The sequence below is a fragment of the Apaloderma vittatum genome, unplaced genomic scaffold (genome assembly GCF_000703405.1).
Source record: "Apaloderma vittatum isolate BGI_N311 unplaced genomic scaffold, ASM70340v1 scaffold2036, whole genome shotgun sequence".
NCBI lineage: Eukaryota > Metazoa > Chordata > Aves > Trogoniformes > Trogonidae > Apaloderma > Apaloderma vittatum.
In genome coordinates this window covers 1-26,928 of record NW_009722103.1, presented here as the reverse complement: position 1 = coordinate 26,928, position 26,928 = coordinate 1, and the positions used below count along the sequence as shown (strand labels likewise).

The following is a 26,928-nucleotide window of genomic DNA, read 5'->3' as shown; positions in this document are numbered from 1 at the left end:
ATTAATGTCAACTTCTTACAGCAAATTCTTCTTTAGATAGAAACGTGTCAGCATCTCCAAAAACATTTGTATCAGAAAAGGTTAGTTGTCAGTAGATTTGAACAGTCTTAAAGAAAAGTAAGTTCTTACAAGAAATGTTTGTCCCATTGCTGGCGGAATGTGAAGTCAGACAAAAGGGAGAAAGCTAGATGTGAGGGTGTCTTCACTTGCATTTCAACTTTGAGTGACAACACATCACCCTCCTCATGAGTCCATATTTTTATCTGAAAAAAATACCCAACATATTAAAATCAAATAAGTATTAAGCATTTTAAGACTTGTAAATGTTTCACATTTAGGACTTAAGCAGATATTCTTAAGACTACCTATAAAACTGTATCAGACACATGAAAAGCAGATCAGTATTCAAGATTAGTTTTACATTAAAATATAGTGCAATGTAAAATCAAACACTCTGATAGCATAGTGACATCATACAGTTTTAATTACATCTGGTTAGGGAGAGCTGAATTAGCTTGCAAGTGGAACTGAATGAGCTAGAGGCCAGTATGACCCCTTTCTCACACTATGTGTATACAGTTTCGAAATATCCTTCACACTGCAGGTGTACTGCAAAAAACTGAGTTATTTCAGCGTATTTTACTTCTGTCAGGACCATGTGTCACCACTTTCATCAAGAGCAGATCCACTTCGGAATGAAGGTAACAAGTGGTGTCCCCCAGTGCTCAGTTCTGGGACCAGTCTTTTCTAATATCTTTATTGATGATCTGGATGGGGGAATGAGTGCTCCCTCAGTCAGTTTGCAGATGACACCAAGTTGGGTGGGAGTGCTAATCTGCTGGAGGGCGGGGAGGCTCTGCAGAGGGATCTGGACAGGTTTAATTGATGGGCCAATGAGGCTCAACCAGGCAAGTGCCAGGTCCAGCACTTGGGTCACACCAACCCCCAGCAGCGCTACAGGCTTGGGGAGGAGTGGCTGGAGAGCTGCCAGGCAGAGGGGCCTGGGGGTGTTGATGGACGCCGGCTGAACATGAGCCAGCAGTGTGCCCAGGGGGACAAGAAGGCCAACGGCATCCTGGCCTGGATCAGGAACAGTGGCAGAAGCAGAGAAGTCATCATGCCCCTGTACTCAGCACTTGTGAGGCCACATCTCAAGTACTGTGTTCAGTTTTGGGGCCCTCACTCCAAGAAGGACATTAAGGTGCTGGAGAGGGTCCAGAAAGGGGTAACAAAACTGGTGAGGGGTCTAGAGAACAAGTCTTATGAGGCGCAGCTGAGGGAGCTGAGATTGTTTAGTCTGGAGAAGAGAAGGCTGAGGGGAGACATTATTGCTCTCTAAGCTACCTGACAGGAGGCTGTAGTGAGGTGGGTGTTCGTCTCTTTTCCTCAGTTACAAGTGATAGGATGAAAGGACATGGCCTCAAGTTGCACCAGGGGAGGTTTAGATTAGGTATCAGGAAAAATTTCTTTACTGAAGGAGTGGTGAGACATTGGAACAAGCTGACCAGGGAAGTGGTGGAGTCACTATCCCTGGAGGTGTTCAGAAAACATGTAGACGTGGCCCTTCAGGATATACTTCAGTGATCATGGCAGTACTGGATTGATAGTTGGGCTTGATGATCTTAGAGGTCTTTTCCAACCTTAATCTTTCTATTCTGTCTCAAAATACAGTTCAGCCTAGTGTCTTCGACAGTCTCCTTTCCCATAGTGTGACTGTAGGCAGAGTGCTGATTAGCACTAGTTCCTGATTCCTACTATTTATTCTTTCAGCCCCTCCCCAAGAAACAATTTCATGGGCACTGAAGAGATCTATTTGAATGGAGATGCTGCTATGCATGTCATCAGAGAAGGCTAAGTAGTTGTTTGGTGCCTACACCACTGCATGCACCAAGTACAATACCAAGACCCAGCGCCTGAGTGCAGACAACATAAGACCGATATGCTACTTGTGTGGTGGCCTGCAGTGCTTAAGGCAACACGGCGTCATGTTCTGAGCTAGAGACGTTTTTTTTAAGGGATATTCCCTTGTGCTCACATTTGGAAAAGTGATAGAAGTGTATGTGAGACAGTGACAAGTCAACCAAACCAACATCTGCCAAGATGGTAGATTTCATTAACTGGAGCTGGTAGAAAGCCTTTCCTGGAGCTGCATCCATACCAACATTTAGGGATTTGAGCACACACCTAAGTTTATTTATACAACTCCTCTAGTCAAAGTCCAAGATCGGTTGCACTCTCATTTTCTTTGCCAAAAAAGCAAACCTAATCCACCTAGTGGGTTAATTTAGAAGTAAGCACACAGTCACATAAGGTGAAAACATACCCTTTGCCTACTATTGACATCCACATGTCAGCAGACTACCACGTGCCACAAATGGATGCTAAATAAGAAAGAAGACTCACTTATGAAATTAATAGTACACAACAATCAAAGTGGTCTACGATCATATGTATGGTTTGCTATCATTGCATACATCCTTTGAAAAACAAAATTTTTAAAAAAGTAGTGTGGTATCCTGGATTCCTGCCACTTCTTTAAGGAATATCTAATGACTGACAAAGCCAGATTATGTGGAAATGTGCAGAACAATGGGAATGGATGGCTACTTCCCACCCACTGACAATATCAGTGTGATTTGCATTCTACATCCTGCCTGAGCCAGATTTTGCTGAATTTCAGATATCTATTCCAATTAGATGAAAGAAGGGCCAGAAAAATCCACTAAAGAATTTCCACCATATAAGGCCTAAGTGTCTTAGAGGCAGATCTTGCTATAAGACTATCCCATAAGAGGAGAAAGCTCCAGATTCCAGTAATACTGGAAGGTAAGTCCATTAGTGGTCTGCTGAGAGAGACAAGTAATGTCAGCTGTTTAAAATGTCATGCAAAATGTGCATAGGTTTGGGGTTTTTTTTAATGAAGTAATTTCTTCACAGTATTTTGTTCTGGTTCTATTACAGATCTCGAGCATTTAGAGTCAAGAAAGAAACTGAGATTGTGGAAGTCCTAGTGATGCAGAAAGGAAGTTTCACATAGTACAGTCTTAGAGGCTTTAAAAAATAACACTCAAGGTTTCAATTTGATTGTTCAAGCTTGCTTTTTCCAGCATGAGTGCTGTCTGTCATTTATTTGGCACAACAGCATTTACTGAAAGTTGTTAACCACTGAAACAACCTACACATGGAACTGGCACATCTGCCATCACTGAAATTCCTTATGACTTACATATAGTCTTACTCAAGTAGCTTATTGACTCAAAGCAACCATCAGGAAGCAAAGTTTCATAGCCTGTGACATGCAACAGGCCAGACTAAAAGATTGTAACAGTAGTTTCTTGTCCCAAAACAACTCTGAATCTATACGATCCCCAAGTCATCCACCAGTCACTAATCATATTTCAGAAACCAGATCTTAACAAGTATCTCAACAGGCTGAAAAACACGCACTGCAACTAGGTTAAAAATGAGTTTTCCCAGGTAAATTATTTTGCTACTGGTTTTCTTAACAGCATCTTCCTATCTCAAAACTGGCTTACATGAGATTCCTTACTGATTTTGAGCGTATTGTACTGATGATGAACAGAGAGGTGTTCCACTTTTGTAATTTTTTAATAGAAGAAGGGCACAAAGAAAAATACCTGAAAGGAAAAATGGGTACAGAAAAAGAGACAAGTGGTCTTCTGAGAACACAGATGCTGAAAAAAATGGTATTTAAATTGCTCCACTGCCTGTCCAGTGGACTATCAGTGTCCACTTGGAACTATCAAAAGGTAATGTCTGCTACTCAGAGACATCTCCCATGACGCAGACCTGGTAAAGGCAGTACATTACAGATTGTTGCACACATTTCGCTTATCACAGTGACATGAGAAGCTCCACAGACCAACAGCATTGCCTAAACAAGGGTGTCCAAGTTTGGTGTTTCACTAGATTTAAAGAATTTGGCAAAACCACAGAAGCACGTCAGTTGTGGCAGAGAAAATGCTTCACACAAGTGAGAAATGCATTTGTTTGTGTTTTTACACTCTCCTGTGTGTCGCTCCACAAGGACTACTGATCAGTTGCTGGCAAGCCTGCCCTCCTAGGACCCCAAGTCTTATATTCACCAACCGTTCACACCACCTTACAAGAATCCTTATGGCTCTTCCAGGTTCCACAGCACTGTTAACAGAGGTTGCTTCACAACATTTCAGGGAAACAATGGGAGTTTTGCTTTTCAGGCCTAGCCACAGAAAAAATAAATAACTGCCAAGCCAATGTATTTATTTACAAACCAAAAACATTGTTTTTCTCCACCCACCTCTTATGGTGAAACATAACGGAAGTGGCTTTGTAGCTATTGCACACTTACGGACTTACATCATCCCGTGTATGGGTTATTTCCCATCCGGGTTTTGCTGCTAGGTGTGTCAGTGCAGCTATATTGCTGTAACTCAGATATGCCTGAAACGTAAGAAAAATTTCTGAAAATGAAGGCTTAAAGGTACATTTCACTAAATGTGGTGGAAATGAGATGCTCTTTTTCTACCATTACTCCTCGATTGCGAAAAAATGTGTATTTTCCCTTAAGTGTTTCCATTCCAGAAAACACAGCCCAGTAGTTTCTGAATTAAATAGTTTCAATAGCTAGATTATGTGTTCACATGGCTGTTGGCAAAACAACCTTAATTAAACAACAACAAAATACTACTTTGGGCTTCTCCAATTAAAAAAGCAGTGCAGAAAAACTGTTACCACCAGAGAGATAATACAGGTAAGCTCTCAGTCCACTAAATTAATGCCTTTGTCCATCTTCCTCCTAGGTAATTAAAATCTGCTAGAAAATTAACCTCTTCATTGCTATCAAGCTGTGGTCTATCTTAGGAATTGCTTCACACAGCAGGTTCAAAACAGAGGAAGTGCAAATACACGCATTATTTATGCTTGACTACAGTGGATGGAGTTCTCATTTAACTACTGTATAAAGAGAATATGGCCTTAGACTCTTTAATAGCAGGTTTATTTTAATATTAAATAAAACTTAAGTAAGCCATTTTTATCATTGTGTTCATGTTTGCATTTATTGTTTTGCAGAAAAGAAATGCTGCTTTGAACTGTGGAGATGCCACTGTTAACGGCAAACCACGCCCTGCATTATAATTCTCAATTATTTATTTTTTCATGTAATGGAAAACGACCCAGTAATATTTCTGGAAGCCACTAAAATCTTCAGTGCAATGGAAATTTAACCACAAAAAGTCAACACTGAAAGAACACTTAAGGTGTCTGTAAGTTGACTTAAATTCAGGCTCATCTCCATACATTTTATGACACAGGCACATTTTATGGCCTAGCATGTCCAAGCCAGAAACATGGACCACTCAAGGCAGAGTATCTAGGAATGATCACGTTTTCACCTCTTTCCAATAAAACCAAAGTTTATGCTATTTCACTGTTCATCTGCTGTTGATATTGCTATGCCTCTCCCTACACTTTCAGCATTTACCAAGTTGTCTCCTCACAGCAATTTTTGAAAAATTCAGTGGCTGGATAAAGTGAAAAAAACACCCAGAAACTAATTTCTCTACGGGAGATTCTAGCTTTTTAAAAGCTGGAGACACTGGGATACAAATCTACAGAAGACCTCACAGCAACAGCTGCTAAGGGGCCACTTGTTAAAAGATTCTACCTTAAAGACATTTTTTATATTTTGTATATGAAACTTAAATCAATAGTGGAGCATCTACTCCCTTTTTCAGAAGGAAGAAAAAAAGTTCATCTTATTAAACATTTATCCATTCTTCCATGACTATCGTAATGCTCCAGTACAGGTCCACTTTGGAAACTGATTTGGCCTGTATGGCTGTTTTACATACCCACAATGTATAAAAATACACCACTTTATGCAAGCAGGCAATACGACACAATCTACAGATTACCTGGCTGCTTCTCTCCCAAGGATCAGAAAGTTTGTCTTCTTTAGCAGACAGCATGCATTTTCTAAAACAAAGTTCAAAAGAAAAATTAAAGCACAGAATCACAGTCATAGGATGTTGGGTGGGAAGGGACCTTTAGAGGTCATCTTGTCTGACCCACCTGCATGAGCAGGGACATCTTCAACTAGATCAGGTTGCTCAGAGCCCCTCCAGCCTGACCTTGAATATCTCCAGGGATGGGGCCTCCACCCCTCTCTGGGCAACCTGTGCCACTGTCTCACCACCCTCACTGTAAAAAACGTCTTCCTTATATCCCATCTATATCTACCCTCTTTTAGTTTAAAACCATTATCCCTTGTCCTGTCACAACAGGCCTTGCTAAAAAGATTGTCGCCATCTTTCTTACAGTGCTTTTCTGAAAGGTCTCCCCAGATGCATAACTTGTTTCTATTCACTATATAGGCTAGAAATAATCACTTCTATAGGCTCAAGTGTCTTAATATCTTGCAGATATTTAAACAATTTTAAATTGCAAGACAGGTTTGCAATGACTCCTTTTTCTTGCCAAGAAATATGGGAAAACAAAATAACCTGGGGATCAAAGGATCTTTGAGATGAGTAGCTTCGAATAATTTCAGTGCAAGTCAGGCAAAATTAAGAAACATAACAGTTGTTTGAGGAGACTTTGACTCTTCAATGAATAATCCTTTTTTAGCAGATACACTAAAAAATTAAGTTTTCAAAATCAAGTTCTCCTTGTAACCCAACAATACCTGGCTAGTCGAATTCTCCTTCTGGCAATAGCTCCATGGTATCGCCTCACACCATCCTTTGTAAGGAGTAAACCAGACAGTAACACATCTGATTATTTCACAATGCCCTCTAAAAAAAAAGACAACTAAAAACTATTTCTTACAGATAGACAAATGCCAGAGGTATATTACAAATAAATAAATAATCACAGTCTCTACACTGGACTTTCCCCAGATTATCATGAGTCAGTGATTCACTTCTGACTTGACAATATTTCCTTAAGTTTGACAAAACAATTCAATAAAAAACTTGCATCACAGTAACACACTCTAGTACTTTTTGGTCCTGAACAGCTAGGCAGTGCACCGTACACATTCTACCCTTTCTGAACGTGCTACCCACTATATAAAGTATTAATCAAACTCATCATCATCTGATGTTCCAAGTATGAAGGAAGTATGGAATAATTCCTATTTTAGCACACATGGATTCGGCACACAGAGCAAGCACTGTGCAAACAGATGTCATCTGCCCTTCAAGGTGGTAGGCCTCTTCCTTTGTGACCCAAGAACATACACCACACCAAAGTGCAGTAAAGGTCAATACACATGCCACTTTGGAAAATGTTGCTTTTTCTCTCCTTTTAAGAGCTCACATGTAGCTTCTGGAACAAAAAGAACTTCTGGATTAATACATGCAGTCTTCGTTATACTAAGGGCTATATAATATTTTTTTAAGATATCTCTTGTCTGTTTTGTAGAGTACCATCATATCAGCTGTCACTTGCAGTCGAATAAACACCGGAAGTTTGAACTACCTTGAGCACATACTAATTTTCCCAGATTTATGTGCTTGACTCTGACAGAATGAATGTAAATGTTACTATCCCGATTCTTATCCTGCGGATGACCCTCTAGGCAGGTCTTAAAGGGAAGCACTATTTTTCTGACAGAAGTTAAGACACTACTGCTATGATGGTTTTTTCCTTTCTTCCTTTTTTTTTTGAAGTTTTTCCTTTTAACAGTCTGTAGCAGACATCTTGATTTATTTGTCCAATTGCCATCCTATAAAATATAACTTCACTGATGTTAAATAATTGTTTCATTTCTGTCTATGCTGGCTCTCTAAAAATTTCATAATTGGAGTAGTGAGGTTAATGACAGGTGTCATCACAGCAGATAATTCAACAATAGTACTCAAACTGCTCTGAGTGCTTCATCAGCCACTTTCAGGGAAACACATGCTAAAATCTCCATGTCAAAAGAACTGGAAAGCCCACGCATGTCATGAGATTGATTCCTACAGACTTTACTAACTCTATTTCTCATCTTCATTAAGGGTTTATAAAAATAACTTTATTCACTCTACACTTAGGAGTCTCAGCTACAGTCAGTGGAGACTGCATAAGATAGATACAGATGGGTACAAAAAGCTGCAAAAAACCTGAATTCTTCTTCCCTGTCCATCAATCAACTACAGGACTTCTAATGATGACTACCCTCCACTACACCTTTCACTTTTGGATGACTGATGTTAACAGTGGCAAATTTCTCACTCAAAGGTAAACATTTTATTCAGAGTTTTTTGGTTCTGCAAGTAGATGCATTTCAGTGTTCTGTTTAGTCCTTATTTTCCTAGAGAGGTTATAGTGGCTGGCTGCGTGACATTGTAAGAGACTGTTAACGTTTGTCTCAACCTTACTGGAATAGCCTGTGAAGAAACTTCAAGGCTGCTGTTTGCAAGCTTGGACCACTGATAAGTCCCAAACAACAACTTAAGGGCCCAGCCCAGATAAGCCACAGGCCTCGAAGTCCTGAAAAACAACTTCTGGACCTGGCTCAACTGCCGATACAGCAGCTGTCTTCCAAGCCCACCAGTGTAACTGCTGATAAGGTAGCTGCCCTGCAAGGCAAAAATGGGCTCTCCGGACACCTCTGCATGCTCCACTGCTGGAGGCGACGCTGCGAGGGGTGAAGATCACTCCTGATGACCCTCATACGCACGCGCTAACCAGGCAGAGAATGGGCAATGCGGCTCCTGGAACACTACATAATGCCACTGTGAACAGCTGTTCTGTGGAGATCTTCCCCACCGAATCGAAACAGGCGGAACCTGCGAGATGTCACTGGATCTGTGGTAGTAGCTAAACTTCTTGCTATCTTGAACTTTTACTGCTTTGCTTTTCCTTTTCCTTATCCCTCTTTCCTATCGCTCTCCAGTGGCTGTTAGTCAATAAAGGGTTTTACTTCTGTGACATCTGACACCATTTGTGTCTTAATTTCACCTCTGCGATCAAAACGAATCACCCTGACTCTAATCTCTATCAGGTATAAGCGGGTCAAGACAGACATGCAGTGTGCTGGGCTGGACCACATAATCTCACATACGCGTTCATCCCGCTCCTGAGAATGAGAGCTGACCTTTGTAGTAGGTTTAATTCTGGGGAAGGTGAACAGCTCTCCTTTGTCATTTAGAGAGTTAAAAATGAGAAATGCGCTGTTAATATGTCGTGCTTGGTCCTTGATCCATTCTTCACAGTTATAAGCCTCAACACGGACACCAACCTCCACACTGAAATAAAAGTTTAAATTAATTATTGAACTACTACAAGTGATAGAGAATCAGCCCTGAGACATACTAAGAAGGGCCGCTGCACACTTCCCTGCATGCAGGAAGCCTGACTCAAATACCTTCTGCAGCATACAAAATAAATTACTCACTCTGGACAGACAAATTTCAGAAAAAAACCCAAAACTGGCAATAGCTAAAAAGCATTAATACAAAGAGCTAAAATTGAGCTAAGTAGTAAAACATAAACACCAGTAAGCACACTTTGAGAAAAAATAGAAAGGGAGAACAGGATGATATTGATTTGACATTCAGCAGCAGCGTAGTATGAAGGTAATTGAAGCCCTGCTGGCATTCTGTGGGAATCAAACACACCTACAGAGAAAACTACCATAGAACAGCATAACAGAATAACATTTGTTCTGTGTACAAAATTTGGAGGAGGAATTACTTTGGCTTTTGCCTTCCTGTGACTTCACTTGCTACACCTCTTGGAACTTCTGAACACATCCTCCTGCTGCAACAGGGCTGCACATAAGTTGTGTCACAGCCCTGGCACAACCAGAGGTCTGTTGGCCCAACGCACCATTCCTGTAGAAAGGGAAACAGCCTAGGAGGGAGGTGTTATCCCTTTGCCAAAGGCCAGAGGAGAGTCATTCTCTGTGAGACAAACACAACAGTAGCCCTAAAACTGCAGAAGAGATAGTGCACGCAAAGGAGAGAGAAAGAGACAGTAACCATTAGCAGGCAGGACCTGTGCATGACTGGTCAACAGCCACACCACTAAATTACAGGAGCAGGTGTTGTGCTTAGCGTGAAACATAGAATTCGTATACACAGACTTCATATACATAGATTTCTATACACTCAGCTAAAGATAAAACTTCAGCATAGGCTGTAGGCATTTATTCCAAATTGCAACTGGAAAAGCCTCACCTCTGCCTACACTCAAACCACCACTGGGAAGAAATAAACAAAGCAAAAAAGGAATTTTGCCAGCAATAAACATAATTCAGATCTGTCAACAGATGCCAAGATAGGAAGACCCTGACAGCAAGCTGGAGTGTTCCGAAGTATCAGAGCTGTGGGACCACTTCATCCATTGAAAATCCTTGAATTTCAGAGTGATATTTATGGTCAAAGTTTGCAGAACTGGGACTTAGTAGCAAACGATCTTTAAATTGAGAGTGAAAGTCAGAGAATAAATTTTAAATATTTTCACTGAGAAAAGTATTAAAAAAGCAAATATGGACAGATGGATACAGATATATCCCTCTAAGCTCCAGCTGAAAAATAATTCTTTCAATAATGCAAATCCTACTGACAGCAGTCAGGCTGGTCCTGGAGAAGTCAAAGAAGACAGGCAGGTGAGGAGCTTTACCTATTCTGAAATGTATTGTTCACAATTGCATTGAAGACAAGGCGGTCACCCACGACGGATGGTCCCCAGAATTTAAACATATTGACTGATTTCAAGATGGGATACGAATGACAAAGGCGGCTGAAAAAGAAAGCAAGAGAGATGGAGAGCAAAATATACAGTTATGTTAATGAACCTCCTTTGTTAGTTTTGAAGTGAGGAGTGATTAGAGCAACAAGGTTTCCATAACCTAGAAGATCGCTATATTAATTTATTCCATAATCCACTGAAATACGGTTAACACGTTCAGCTCGAAGAGCATATAATTCGAGCTTCAAACGTAGTAATACCACTTACGTCATGCTGTTTCATTTTCAACACACTTTACAAACATCGACTAATTAATTCTCACTGCTTGATATTACATTCTTTTGGAGCCAGACCATGAATCCCTTACCTACAGAGTAACCACTTACTTCACAATGTTTCATTAAGTTAATGGGAGTAGGATATTGCTCAGTACATAAAAATGCCAGATCATAAAGTCTTTAAACAATTAAAAGAAGCCTGACTGAAAGGTTAAGCACCAGGAACAGCATATAAGCAAAGCAACGTTGGTCTATCCTTTTTAATATTTGTACTTTTTTGTTTGTTTGTCAGAAGTTTTCTGCCAAAAATTAAATAAGAATAAAAACTGACTCATATAACTGTCAAATGCATAATTGGTTTTCTTTTTTTTTATTTGGTCTGGTTTACTAAATTACATGCAGTTCACTGCTGATGGTGAGCTGGAAAACTCCTCTTTGCACATAGAAAGGTATAGAAAGATGCTGAACTGGGGGCCGGTTAGCTCAGTGGGTTGAGCACAGTGCTGCCAACAGTGACAACACTGAGGTTGCGGGTTTGATTCCCACTCGGTCCCCATGTGTTGTCTGGTCTAGTCGAGATGTGGCATCCCTGCCCATGACAGGGAGGTTGGATCAAATGATCTCTAAGGTCCCTTCCAACCTAGGCCATTCTATGATTCTATGACTTGATGACAATCCAGAAACACAGAAGTGTCAGCTAAATTTCAAAGGGCACAACACGGAGTTACAAATAAACAAATCATAGTAATTATGTTCCTTTTGTCCCTCCATTCGCATCGTGCATCACCTCACCTGTCTCTTCTTACTTCAGACCTGATCCTGTACTGTTTTCAGTTACATGCATCCAGGTTCAGCAAGATTGTCCTACCAGATCTCTTTGAAGTGCTTGTGCAACAGTCTGTAGTCCCTCTGGCAAACCTGCGTGGTCTAGTACAGAGCATCGTCCGCGCCAGCTGAGTACCCTCTCCGTGGTCATATTAGCAAAGCTGTTCTTTGCACCAGCGCAGTGGACAAACAGATACACACCTGACCAAATCCAGCCATACTGCTAGAGAAAAAGTTCTGCAATATTGCGTCATCTACGCTGGGGAATTCCGACATCTCATCACTTCCCTGACTTTCACAGATGCCCCAGAAAAATATCTGCTGTACAAATGTAGCTTAATGAATAAGGTCTCTGGAGAGACCCTTTAGTGGCCTTCCACTACTTAAAGGAGTCCACAGTAAAAAAGGGGAGGGACTCTTGGTCAGGGAGTGTAGTGACCGGATGAGGGGTAATGGTTTCAAACTGAAAGAGGGTAGATTCAGATTAGACATTAGGAAGAAATTATTTGCTCTGAGGGTGGTGAGGCACTGGCAGAGGTTGTTCAGAGAAGCTGTGGAAGCACCATGCCTGGAGGTGTTCAAGCCCAGGTTGGATTGGGCCTGGGGCAACCTGGTCTGGTGGGGTGGTGTCCCTGCCCATGGCAGGGGGGTTGGAATTACATGATCTTTAAGACTCCTTCCAACCACAACCATTCCGTGATTCTATGATTTAGGGTTTGTGGAACTGGGATATGGCTTTCAAGATCTGTAAAATCAGCAAAAATCAAGTTTCTTCAGTAGTTCTAAATGCAATAAAAGCCCTGCTCTTTACTGGGATCTCTGTGCATCATACGAATGGGGAAAAATATGCAAAAATGCAATTTTTTTCTATACTTCAAGAAAACGTTCTGTCCTAATGCATGTGTGCAACATTCCTCAATAAGAATCCCACAAGCACATCCGAGAATTGGTTTTTTTATTGTGCAGTTTTTAAATTTGAAAATGCAGTTGTGTAGCATTCCTAGCTTTTAACTGAACTGCACTCTGCAAACTAATGTACCAGTATTGTTGAATGCACACAATTATCTGTAGCCAATTAATTGACTGGCCCATCTTTTTAATAGACTAATACATTCAAATGACTTTGTAATTTCATTAAGAATAAATTGCTCTTTTGATTTAAAATGCTAAATGGTGATCTTATTTAAAAAGTTCACTATAAAGATGCAAACACAATTAATACTGGAAATAAGAAAGGAACAAAACAAAAATTTGGCCTAGATATTCCATTATTGCTGGAAAGCTATGTCTTGAATGCTTTCACTGCAAGTGAAAGAAACAAAAAAGTACTGAGGCAGTTCACACTAATATTACTAATATTACTAATATTAAAATCACTTTATAGCTATCTGCAAAATTTAATTTGTTGTCTGGCCAGTAAAGTTGGGGTGTGATGGGAGAGAGGAGAAGGAGGGTGACTAACCTTTAAATTGCCCTTAGAAAGCTATTTGTCGGGGGTTAGTCCTCCTCTTCTGTTCCGACTACAGCAGCTCTTAACTGGCACTTTCAAAGGTCAGGCCTAATTGTGAGTGGTCTCACAAAGGATCTGAGTTAACACTACATTTTTCTCAAGCATAAACTACAAAACCTCTGTTTTCAATAAGCTTCTGTCATCCGCTCTTATTCCTGAAATTTTCAACATAATAAATCATGTTTGAATTCATTATTTCAAATAAAATTTTTTCAGTATTTGGTTTGGGGGTGTTTTCTTTCCCTTTTTAAATATAAATGTGACTCTCACTAGGTAAAATTTATCAGATGGAAACAGGTAAATATTTTGGGTCATATTATGACATAAATCTGAAACAATCCCTTTGAAGCCAATGAAATTACACACTGGGGTAAGGTCAATGCATTGTAATGTTACTAAAGCAAGCTGTTTATCCAACCACTACAGAAAATCTGTTGTTATCAGTGCAACTACTGGCTAGAAATCAAAACTATATGAATAATGAATGGGGAAGTCATTTAATTATTAAAGTTAAAAAGTGAAAACATATCTAACATCCCTGCAGTGAATTAGGTCACTTGGTATGCAAGGAGAATTCAAACTGAAACTCAAGAGTTGCTTACAAAGAAGCTTTGTGTGAAGTCCAAGAAAAAGGAGGGAGAAAAACAACGGTTTCATTCCAGGGGAAGAGAAATTAAATGATTATGTCTACACAAAACTGACACGCAATACTAGGCAATGCCACAAAAATACTTTGCATTTATTATCTGAAGATGTCAGAGCCCTTAAAATTGCCAAAAATATTACAACCCATAAGATGTGGGACTCAGAGAGACTGAAAAAAAAAACCCCAAACCAGAACCTATTTCTCTCAAATCCTCTTCTTTTACTTATTCTTTCTTCTGGCATATGGATATGCAGACTAACATTTAGAAGGCTGTTAATTTTTTGTTATCAATTGATACAGCATCAGTATTAGATTTCTCCTTACTTAATAACTAACTCCTTTCAAAACACTGCAGCAGCCACAAGGAGATCAAGTTTCTATTCCTATGTCCAGTTCTGACTTTCTGTAGAGATTCTCGGGAGAATATACACTCTTTTGATTTAGGGTCTCATTCTGTAACAGAAGAATATTTGACTCCCATGATGGTGTGGTATGCTGTGGGAACCGTACCTCATAAACAGTTCAAAGGCCTCCTGCAATCTGAGGAGGAAGAAAAGTCACAAAGGTTTGGTCTCTATTTTTCTCTATTTTTTTTTTTGGTCTCTATTTTCATGAAATAAATCCCTGAGAAACCCTTAATATTAAGTCAATTTAGAACCATATGCAAACATTATGATGTAGAAAAGTACCTTGCTGAAATACTTGCCACTGTCTCCATCCAAGCCATAATCTGGCCACCAAAAGTGTTTCCATGATGGTTTGCATGAGGAGGCTGGACGAGCTCAATACTCTGCACATGAGTAAAGTCAGTTGAAACTGCATCTTCCTCTTCAAAAGCATCTGAAATACATGAGCAGTGTATTAATGAATTATTTCAGCTAGTAACTCTGATAGCCAAGATGCAAATGCTCCCAGTTAACAAAGTGTACAATTTGTTTCAGACACAGTGAAAACAAGAAAAAAAGAAAGACACAGAAGACCTCTGTTCTGTCCAAGGGAAGCAAGAGGCTGAAGATTTACTCTGTTCTTCCAAGAGACCTAAGAGGTGGGGGATGGTGCCTGCGGCAGTCTATCACACCACAGTGATCCTTCCCAGCCTGTACTACATCCTTCAAAGAAGCTGTGCCAGAAGTAGTTGCTAAGAAACTTGGCTAGCTGTGAATGCAGGCTGCCAACAGCTTTAGCATGTGCTTCAGATTCTTCAGAGTTGCTACGCACGACCTCTAACGGATGTTGTCACAGCAGTTTATCACTTATTCAAATGCCTTCTGTATACGTTGATCACTATGTATGACGGGCCCCTGTCTGTGCCTAATTAAGGTTAGAGTATGACATGATTATTTCATAACTTGTTATCAATATTGTGATTACCAGAGACAATGTAGAACACTGGAAGGAGAGAAACATGAATCTGAATCAGTAACCACCTTCCATTATATGAGCAGTTCCAATTCTACTTTTAAATGTTTAGCCATACATCCCTACCCTAATCTTTGTTCCTTCAGTTATATTTTGCAAGAACAGGTTTAGGCATAAGATAATGTCAGTCATTTTAGAAGTGCTTATCTGCTACTTGATCCAAATGTACTTTTGCCATAATTAACTAACTTTATGATTATATAAATGTGTGGACATATTTGACTACCCTGCACTTTGGACCTACTTAAGTGGTTGCACAAGATCCACTCAGAAGGCAAACTTCACCTTCTGGATTTTGCTACCTGGCAGCCTTTACACGTAATACTTTCTTCTCTCTTTCCTCTATTTCGCTTGGTCTGTCTCCTTAAGGAGATGATTTAGTGCTAACAATGACACGATCCTTCGAGGAAGTTTCCAGACAAGACAGTGGAAATCAAGACCACCAACCTCTGATTTGTCTTTCATGGTATTAAGTTGTCTCCTATGAGACAGTTACCATGAAGACAAATAACTTATACGCTTGTAGCAAACAATCCTCTTCAGTTCTACACAGTCTTACTAAATTGGTAAGACTAGAATTTATACTTACAGCAGGTTTCACCTTTTCCTCAGTAAAACCACACATAATATCTGCTGTTTATTCTTGGGGTTATAGCTCACATTTTCTAAATACCAGCACGTTTCTTAACTGTTGCGAATAATTTCTTTTGCAGGGAAACACAGCAGCTTTTGAGTACAGAACAGTACAGAACAGAAACAGTACAGTACAGAAACAAAGACAAAACTGTTTCTTTGCTCAAGTTCTCTAATTTGGTCATGAGGAGTTTAAATTTTTTTTACCTCATGTAATTAAGATTCTTCTGCTTGTTGGGAGTGACCTCACGGCATAAACATAGTTCTCAGTGCTTTTGTGCAAAGACACAGCAATAAAACTGAGTGAATTTTATCCTTCTATCTATATGGCAGCTAGTGTCATAGGACTTTATTACTGTGTGGCAAAGTCCTGTGTGAACTGTTAAACCTTAGACATATAACCTACATTTGCACTTCACATCTATTTAATGCATTTTTAAATCTGGAGTTCCTGAAAGACAAAGAAATATCACTCAATATGATGAGAAACTTCTTTACTGTGAGGGTGACAGAGCCCTGGCACAAGCTGCCCAGGGAGGTTGTGGAGTCTCCTTCTCTGGAGACATTCAAAACCCGCCTGGACGCGTTCCTGTGTGACCTGCTGTAGGTGATCCTGCTCTGGCAGGGGGGCTGGACTAGATGATTTCCAGAGGTCCCTTCCAACCCTGAACATTCTGTGATTCTATTAAAATGACTGTCTTACATACCCTCACAATTCTAGCACATGCTTTTTTACATGATACCACAACCTCAAGGAGCATTACTCAGATGCTTTGTCTGCTTTTTCCTCCTTTCCAGTTGCCCATAAGTCATTTGTCCATCCTCTGTGCTGATCACAGTAATCACCTTCCTTATTACTCTCCTGCATTAGGTTCTGAAAGACCCGCTCATAGCCCAATCGGATTCTTCTTCTCTCAACAGCCAGGGTGTGCTCGAGGTGGTCTTCTGTAGACAGAAGCTTTACAGGTTGTAATTCAATCTACGAAACATGAATTTTTTTTTTAAAAAAAAGGTTATAAATCCCATAATCACAAGAAAATGCACTTCGAACTTAAAATGGCATCAGTATTTTCTACAGCCTTTTGCTATCTCGTGAAAAAGATTACAAGTTCTATAAATACAAACAAATACAGTTAAAGTTCAAGAGATTCTGCATTATCCTTTCTGAACCACTTGTTAAAACTCAAAGACAAAATGCTCCTAGCTTTTAAAATGCAATCATCCATAAGAGTACAGTTTAAGACAGTTCTCAAGGAAGAAAGGAGAAAAGGAGAAAAAAAAGGACAAAAGGAGAAAAATAAATAAAAGAAGGAAAAAGGAAAAATAAAAACGGGAAAAAGGGGAAAAATTAAATAGTTTTAGTATGAAAGTTTGACTACTGAAATTTTGCATCAGCATAATAATCCAGTCGAATTGCTCAGTGATGTAGTCTACGGCAAAGAGTACCCCAGAGCCCCCTCACTCCACAAATGGTCTGCACCCTCTTTCACAACTCACATTGCCTTTTCCATCTATCTGAGGACCTATCTTCAAAGAAGCACTGGTTTTCTGGAGTGGAGGAGAAACACATGAACACTCAGCACTTGGTGCAGCTTTACACTCTACACATTTATGCCCAAATTCCTACCTGTGCCCAGACACATACTCTTCTCTTTCCAAGATTAAAGCTTCTCCTCCCTTAAGTGCAAATTCCCATTCCTATCAATTCAATGACAAAACTGCATCTAAAGCTGTACTGGCTTAAGAAAATTATTACATTTAGATGAATGCAGTTGTGATTTGTCTACTAGGTCTAGCTTCAGAAACCTTAAAATAATGCACAAATGCTGTTAATACAGACAAATTGAACACTTTGTACCCTGCAGTGGTGCTGCTAATATTTGTCAGTCTCTGAGCCTTCAGTCAAATCCTCTTGTAGGTTCCTTGCCTCCTTTTTGGCCCTCTCAAGAGCTTTCTATCTTTTTCTAGATGGTCCAACTAAAAGAATAAGATGGTGAGCACATACTGTTACCCTCTGCACAACTTTAACAACAGTTGTTCAGAAAAGTGGATTTGAAAAAATGTCCTTTCATTTTTCCAAGATTAATTTGTAATGGAATTTGAACTCAATTTTCAAACTCTCTCTGGGGCATTCCTGTCTTAAGCCTAATCTTAGTTAATCATCACCAACTCAATCCTAAATTAACCTCCCTGAAAATTTGGGCAAAAGGTAAATGGGTTGATTCCATGGATATGATATCGAACCAATAATAAACAATCCTTAATTTATGCTATTTTCGTACTTTCAGGGTAACCAGTTTAGCCATGAGCTTTTCAGAGATAAGCTGGGCTTTAGTTCTGGTAAAACTATTCCAATCTGTTTCTTCTCCAAACTGTAATATATCATTGCAGAAGAGAAAGTAGAAATTATTGGTTTTATTAATTGCTCATCAGATAACTGCTGATTTGCAGTGGATGTTAAAAAGGCAAATGCACTGCCATAACACGTTCAGTGAGACAGGAAGGTCAGACGCGATTGTAGTCATTCATATTCAAGAAAGTAGAATTCTACGTACAAAGGGAGTTTATTAAGAGGATCTGAAGACAATCTGGCCTTTCTTTGAAAGAACTGTGCCTGTTTAGCGCAGTAATGTGATGGCCAAATAGTACTGTCACTGATTCGTAAATACCTCTGGGGAGCCAAATGCTCAGGAGAAAAAACAACACTGGCATGAAAACCAATAAATATAAATGGCAAAGAATTAATTTAGATTGGAGGCTAGCTTAAAAATTTTGTCTTTTATTTGAATAGTGATATCTCAACAAGCTCCTCAATAGGGGGAGCGAAGGATAAAGAAAGCCCACTGCCAACACTCTTGCAGGTTTCAAGATGTGTACAAATCAGCTTCTGAAGAACAAAGAGATTGTGTAGACCCATAGGTATCTCTCTTCCAGTGCTTGCCTCTGTCCATATTGCAGCCCTTACAAAGACACCAGTTTTATTACTAACAAATGTGCAAAAAGAAAGTGGAAACAATAAAAAAGCCCAACATCTTCAGAGGAGAGATGTGGAAAAAAAATTATTCTAGGCACTCTGGACTTCATGCTGTCTTCTTATTACCAATCAGAATAAACAGGAATGAATGCTTTCCTGTGTTTCACAACCAATGAGGTTGGGTTATTCCACAGATACTCATTTCCAGTAACTTCGAGCATAGAAGAAAACAGAGAGAATACCTTTCCACCACCAACTGGTTTGGCTACATATGTTGCATACGCCACACTCACAATTTTTTCGACATCAGTCACAACATCCTGTACTGTAACCTTGATGCCAACCTACAAGGAAGGAGGTAGTTGAAGAAGGAGACAAAAAAGGTATTTACATAATTGTCAGTTAAGTTGAGATGCAATGGTGCAACATTTATCAATTTAATCACATCCAGTCTCTTAAACCAAGAACGGCAAAAAACCTGCTCTGCCATCACTGATACGTCTCTGAACACGTAAGATCATCACAATATTTTCTGAGTTCTGAAAAGCTTTTTAGTACAACTGCCTATGTATGTTTAGCATCACTTACATGGTAAAATAAAAAACATAAAATATTCAGTTAGATTTGTTTAGATTAACTTAGGTTTAGTTTTATGAATATACCTTTCCAGTTATTTGTGTGCCACTTGAGTCCCCATGTGAATCTTTCTAAGATCCGTATGAGCAAAGAAGTCTGTATAAACGTATAAAACACAATGAAACACTTGATGGTGAAACACTGTGTTTGATCCTGTGAGACAGGCCTGACATGCATCAAAACTTCTGACTTTTTTGTAATTTTTAGAACTTCTTGGAATATGTTCTCTGTGAGATGCATCACTCCCACTAATATTAATGAGAATTAGAACTGGGCAAAATGTAGAGAAAGTGTTTTTAATGTGCAATTCTGATTTCAAGAAATGATTGGGAAATGCACTGCGTACTTGCTACAAAATGAAAAAAAGGAACATGCAGACACCTGAGACAAAAGTATTTGTATCAAATTTCAAAAATACTTAGATCTCTGTCTATTCAGTGGATCCTAGCTCTGATCTCAGAGCTCTACTTAGAGGTCAATGGCTTTGGACTGGACCAACACCACCTATCCTATCCTGTCCATTACTCTTGTCAAACATCTTAAGTCTTCAGGGTCCAGCTTTTATTATGACACAGATTATTGAACAGGAAACATGCAATTACAATAGTCACTATAGAACCAAAGTTTAACTAGACAGTGTTATCGTTTAGGTATCTGCACAAAGTGCCTTCTGAAGCAAAAGGGGGCCCATGATGAATTCCTCTAACTCCTGCCACCTCTCTTCTATTCTTGAAATATCATTAGGAGTAAGAGTGATGATCTCTCACCTCCATGCTGGTTTTGAATGCTCTGTTCACCTTTGCTTTGATGGTAATAATTTGTCCAACCCTGTAAAGAAGAAGAAGCATCTCATAGTATGTAATCATGCAGCTTAATAAAGGCTTTAACCTGCTTCTCTAGGTATTCCTAACAGTAGTGAAGAAAATCTAATTAATGAGGACTGTTACTAAGCATCAGTCAGTCTTCATTCCCACTCAGTAACAATTTCAGTCACTCAGGAAAATGCCTAAGCTTAATACTAACACTCCTTCTTCTCCTTGCTGATGTGTATAAGATGTCAGGTGTACTCCAGGCCCCAGGTAACCCAAGAAATTTTGGTCTAGATTCTGTTTTTGCTCAAAGGCACATCTTCATGCATTACATGGATCACTGAATATACCTAGCTGCAAAACCACCCAACATACACTCCATGTGCATTCAGAGCATGCAGGTACATGCACAAGAGGAAATAATTCCCGGACAAAAGTGCTCTTTCACATCTTTGAAGGATGGGGAAAGGGGTCACTTTGCAAGTTTTTGGCCAAGGATAGGGTTGCAGCATGTGTCTTCTGTCTTAACAGCATACCTCAGAACAACTACTCTTCCCCATTTGCTTACACAGAATAGCTAAACAGAATTGCATGTTTTTAACTACATAGAATCAAATTTAAATGAGAAAAAGAATTTCTTTTCTTCTGGAATTTCTTAAGTACCTGTAACGTGTTGATCACAAGAATAACCCTTGTTTTCAAACCCCTAATATCCTAACAAAAGGCAATGCTCAAAGAGTGGAAAGAAGACAACATCCTTGAAAGGGGGAACTTACTGAGCAGAGCAGTAAAAGGATGTGATGTACATGGTAAGTCAGAATCGTGGACAAAAGGACTGGGCATCAGGCCAGTGCCTTCAGGGAATTCAGACTGGCTTAGATCTGTCCCAGAGCAGGCCAATTGCAGCTAGCTACATCCGAGACTGAAAAATTCAACACAGATCACTCGAGTTCCCATGAAAGGGGCACTTACAGCTAAGGATTTGGCACAGTTACAACGCCAGTTTAGAAAAAAAAAATCTTTATAATTTCTTCCTAGTTTAATGAATAGGGTTTTGACATTTACAGGTAAGGCTTGTGTCAATGCCAGAACTTCAAATGAACTGTTAGTAAACACTAGAATGGTGAATAAGAAACCTGCTCTTTACAGCACTAGACAAGAACAACCAGCTACACAGAAACTTCCTCCCTCTTGTTCACAGTCAAGAATACAAGTGGAAGCCTTGGAGTAGATAGGAAAAAAATGGTTAGAGGAAACAATTAAGACCATCTGCAGATACACAGCCCTCATTAGCTTTTGAAGAACGTATTCAGAAGGAGTTTTTCCATCATTCATTATAAAGAAAAAGCACAATCATTAATGTCATAATTCCAACTGCACAGCTAAGACAATCACAAGCTCCTTTACAAAAAGGAGAATGTGCTCAGAAGAATTATACAATATTTATGTTTAAGTTTGGAAAAGAAGTTAATGTTATGGCCTTGTAAAAAGGCTTTAGAAATAAGTCAAGTTCCTTGAAACTCTGAAGACTCTGTATCGGTCATAAAACTCCCAAGAGGATTACAGCAACACAGATGTAGTGGTAATGTCAAGTAAAAGGTGAAAAAAGACAGAACACAGTCATTAGACAAACTCTATGATTGAACACGACACATGCTGACACATGTGAGTGTGAGGCTTTCCTTAAAAGAAGAGTTCAGAGTCTCTACAGATGCTTGCAGAGGACGTCACGGTCCCTATCGAACATCATGATGCCAGATTGTCCATGAGGTCCCAGGGGTCTCCACCTGAGGCCTACTGGCCAGGCACTCCTCTTCTCTGGTGACCTCTCTTCCTTTGCGTGAGAACATTGTATAAGAGAGATTGAGAGAAGTAAGTCTGGGTCTGCCTGCCTCTGAAGAAGCTGCAGGGTTGGAAAACAAGAACAAAGCTGGATGTGATCTCACTCAGCCTGAGATGCCAGCCCCACAATTAGGCAAGTTCGGATTTCACAGACATTAGATTTGCCAACTGACTGACTGACATCACCCTTGGTGCTCCAAGCAGTCTGAGCAGCTGGATTCACATCTCCTCCTAGAAAAACGCGAGGTCCACGGCTGTATCGGAAAATAAGATGCCTGAACTGAGAGGATCAGACAGTAGGATAGGGAAATGCCTTTTCACAAACTTTTAGGAGCTGTTTCAATGTGAAAAGTTTTAAATCACATCACACATTCTGGCTTCAGACAAACTGACTTATTTAAACCAGGAGAGCTTATTGACTTGGGCATTTAAATAGATACATAAGGGCAGCAGTCACAGAATACCACACTTTCACTTCTAACTGGCAGAAAGCTTTTGAAACATATCAGAACGAACTGACTGCAACTCACATATGGGGAACCAATAAAATTTAAATAAACATAATTTAAAGTCAGACATTCTTCCTACCACTGAAATGCTATAAATTGGAAGACAAGGAAGAGGGACTTATTTGTTATCCTGGCATTAAACTGAGTTTTTGCAACATACATATTTGCAGAAAACTCTTGTTGCCATGTCAACTGAAATGAAATATGCAGAGATGAGTTAATCCTTAGTGAACATTTGGTAACCTGAGTTAGGTAAATGAAAGCTTACAGCAGGTAACTTACAAAGCATCTTTTTCATTTACTGGAGTGAGATACAACAGCTCTCTTATTTATGCAAGATGTTTGTACAATAACATGATCTGGCAAAATTTAGGAAATTACATGGTAAGCTACAAACAGGATGTTAGGGGTGACTTGAGGCTGAAAAATTATTCCTGAAACCACTTCACAGTTACTAGGCTTGTACCCTAAATTCTTGTTAAAAATGAAACACTGGCATCACAAGTGGAAGAAGAACTAGAGACATATTTGGAAACGAATTTTGAAGAAGAAGTATTTTAATTGTATTTTAGAAGCTCTGTTCTGCTCTCAGAAACAAGCAAGAAAATTGCTCTGAAGCTACTGAAGTCTGACATATTATGCCTGATAGAAAAACATTAACCTGACTTCATTTGTAGGACTCTTTGATTACAGTTTTCACAAACAGGATTTTCTCCTAAGGACAAAATTAAAACCACAGAACAATTACAGGCAAGATCAACATTTTAAAACTAATTTTGTAAAACAGAACAAGAAATTCTCTTGAGTTCTAAATTCAGCATGACCATGTTCGCTACCTTGTTACTGGTTCTGGTGCTCATCGTAATGGTCACTAATACAAAAATCTGCTGTTCAGATGTGTGACCAGATGCTCATTTTACACTCATTTTACATAGTTTTAAATCAACATCACCTATACATCTGACAGTCAGTATTGCTTGGTTCACATTCAGGACAACTGCATGTGCAACAAGATCCATCCCATCTACGCATTCATTAATTTCCAGATTGCAAGATGTAAAAACAAAGAAAAACTCCAAAGTAATAAAATTAGGTTTCTGTAAAGATAAGGTTTAGGAATAAATATACTATTTCCTATTACAGTGTCTTTTATCCCTTGAAAAACCATGAAAAAGGGTTAAAACAAAAATTAAGTCCTGTATTATTCTGTAGACTCAGCCAATATTCAGTGATGACAAATGCAAAACGTTCCTATTTTGTTACATGAACATATTTTTTTAAAAGAGCAGAAGGAAAGGGTTGGTAAGAAATAAACTGAAAGTGCACTTGCAACAATAAAAAATGCATACAATAAGTGTATGTATTCTTCATTTAACAGAGATAAGTAGTGACCTGCAGCATTCATTTTACCTAGAGCCAAAGATCACTGGGCCATCAGTTTCTCACCCGACGTCTAGGTTGCCAGGTCAAAGTAACTTTATTTTGGACCTGTGAAATTGATCTGTTTTCCAGGTAGGTGAGGCTCTCACAGATAGATGAGCAGTTTTGAGACTCAGCCCTGTGAACTCTGGGGAGTTCACTTGCTCACTGTCTTGGAGTTTATAACAGCTCAGTTTATCTCTGCCAAACAAGAATCTCTACTGCGAAAACATTTGACTGTCGCTACTTGGTTTTGTACCTGGCAGCCTCTTCAAACTGTATGTCATCCATCGACGCTGTCACACAAGACACACCAGCATGCTTCTCAGCTTCAGAAGAGACACACGGACATACAATTACCACACTGCATTTGCAGCAAGCTATTCCCCTGTATACTTCTGCATGAGAGAAAGATGAAACACAGTAGATCCCAGCTCTTGCTTTGATCACCCTAATGCAAGTCTGCAGTGGACCCCTTAGAAAAAAAAAAGAAGCTAAGGTTAAAGTTAATATCTACTATGAAATAAGGATAACATCAGGAGACAGAATAGATGATGATAATGATCCTACTCAGGTTGGAAAGCCCTATTTAAGGTCTCTCTGGTAAGAAAACACTAACAACTAAAAAGCGTGCTGCAGGACGAAGAGTCACAAAGCATTAACAAGCCTACTGAAATGTCAGCAATCTACCTCAAAACAGGATGTCATAAATGCTGGCTATGTTAAGCCAGTGCTGAAGTTTTATGTCAGTTGAGGATTCCCAGACACAGGAGAAAGATCTACGGACTTACTAGTGTGGTCACAGCAATGGAAAGCAGGTAAGTACGTGTCCTAAGTGTTCTACTAAAAATGCAGAAAGTAAAACCACATACAAACAAGAAACACAGGTATTTACTTATTGTAAAATATTTTGCCCAAATTTTACCTGTGTTCTTCATCTCCCTAGGATGTATTTTGTAATGAAAAACAATGGACCTTATTTGCATTAATTATGAAAGTTGATGTGGAAAAGATACACAGGTTCTTTACTACTAATACTTAATAGCCCAACAGTTACCTTTTTACAGCAAGTTATTGTGATTTATTATTTAACACAGCAGTTAAGAGTTCCAAGTCAGAGGCTAAATCTCCACCACACTTGTAGCTGTATAAACATAGGGAATCCCTGCTCCAAAAAATTCCCTGAGTGACAGAGGCAAAAAAGAGAACCAGCAGGAAACCTAGAAATAGCACTGAACAACAGGCAGGAGTATTCATGCCCAAGCAGCCCAATAATTTTAATGAGCACTGCAAGAAGAATTTGGAGGAAATGAAGGATGGTGCATGAGTTACAACAGTATCTGAGGAGTTCTCTTTGAAAATACAACGGTAAAACACATGGAAGCAATTTCAGAAACATAGAAAACTGTGATAAAAGGGCAGAGGTCACAGATGACTAAGGCTGCAGTCACCACTTTGACAGGTAATGCAAGATGATGAGGAAGATGGGGGTAGTCATAAATAGCCTCAAAGGTGAGCAAGCAACTGGCTAGGTGGATCACATCTAAAGCATCAAGATATGAAATGAGGAAGGTGCAAAGCCCAGGCACTTGCAACCACACCAGCTGGCATTAATGTAGGTAAAAGATGGTAAAGCCAAAAAGATCCCTGCTTGGTACGTTGAGCTTGCTGTGATACAAAAAAGCAAAGCCGGGAAAGATTAAAAGTCCTTTGTGTTTGATGGGATTAGCCCTGTGGCTGCTGCCCAAAGCCTAACCAAGTAAAAACAATTATGAAAGTGAGCTCCAGTGGCAGATTTGCAGCTGCTGAAGATCATCATGGCTTAAACAAAGCCCAGGGAGCAAAGACGAATGAGCTGTTGTAGCAGCTGGCATTTCGGAGCAGGAACTCGTGCTCAGAGGCTGCTGTGACCACTTCAGAGCCTCTCCACAAATAGTGCCATTACGGGGTAAATCACTGAAGGGCTGCAATTAGACGACTCCTTCGTGTTAAAATAAACCTTGAAAACCAGCACGATCATACTGGTAAATTGCTGTGTGGTAGATCGTTTCTGGGCTACAGCGTGGGACAAGTCCTCCAGGATCCCAAGTCCTCCTGTCTAGGAAGAGTGGATTACGTAAACCTGCTCTGAGCCCGGCACACACCTACACAGCAGTGAGCACACGGCGGTCACCGCGTTGCGTGGAGACGCCATCCAGACACGAGCTCCCCAAATAAACCCGCTCTTCTCAGCCAGGCTCATTATGGACTGCTAATGTATGCACACATACTTGGAAACGGAGATCACTGACAGCAGAGATGGCAGAGCCTTGGGTTTTCTTACTGCTTTAGATGCAGCTTTTTGCTTCCAGAAGTTAGCCGATGAGATTTTTATAAGTTTTTCGGAGCTGAGATAACACCAGACACAGAGCACTCTGCACGCTGGTTGCTTCCCCCCCCCATCCATGTGGCAATATGCTTAAATTAGTTTTCATTCTTCCAGTATTTCTCTTTTTTCCATCCTTCTTTTTCCCTCTGCAGCTTTTTTTCTTTTTAGAAATTCTCATCTGCCTCCATCGCCCCCTTCTTCCCTCTCCCAGAGATCGGCCCCACAGCCTTTCCCACTGCCTTTGACACCCGTCCCTAACCTGAACCCCCAAATCCACCCAGCCACCCAGACAGACAGACAGACACAGAGCCCACGGGGAGGGAGGGGGGTCACCGGGCGGCCCCCGGGGGCTAACGCTGGCGCCTCTCTCCGCC

At 39.9% G+C, this 26,928-nt stretch overlaps 1 protein-coding gene across 1 annotated transcript in view; it reads right to left on the bottom strand.

Annotated features, from left to right (window-relative positions):
- ACOT12 (acyl-CoA thioesterase 12) overlaps positions 1-24,477 on the bottom strand; it is a 28,767-nt gene extending 4,290 nt beyond the window's left edge. Inside the window, exons 1-11 of the mRNA XM_009871629.1 lie at positions 24,446-24,477; positions 20,375-20,435; positions 19,214-19,315; positions 16,844-16,976; positions 14,635-14,785; positions 10,618-10,737; positions 9,089-9,239; positions 6,689-6,744; positions 5,919-5,979; positions 4,360-4,443; positions 130-263 (exon numbers count right to left, since the gene is read on the bottom strand). Coding sequence (XP_009869931.1) covers positions 130-263; positions 4,360-4,443; positions 5,919-5,979; positions 6,689-6,744; positions 9,089-9,239; positions 10,618-10,737; positions 14,635-14,785; positions 16,844-16,976; positions 19,214-19,315; positions 20,375-20,435; positions 24,446-24,477 — 1,085 coding nt within the window. The remainder of the gene's footprint in view (positions 1-129; positions 264-4,359; positions 4,444-5,918; positions 5,980-6,688; positions 6,745-9,088; positions 9,240-10,617; positions 10,738-14,634; positions 14,786-16,843; positions 16,977-19,213; positions 19,316-20,374; positions 20,436-24,445) is intronic.
- Between the last annotated feature and the right edge of the window lie 2,451 nt (positions 24,478-26,928).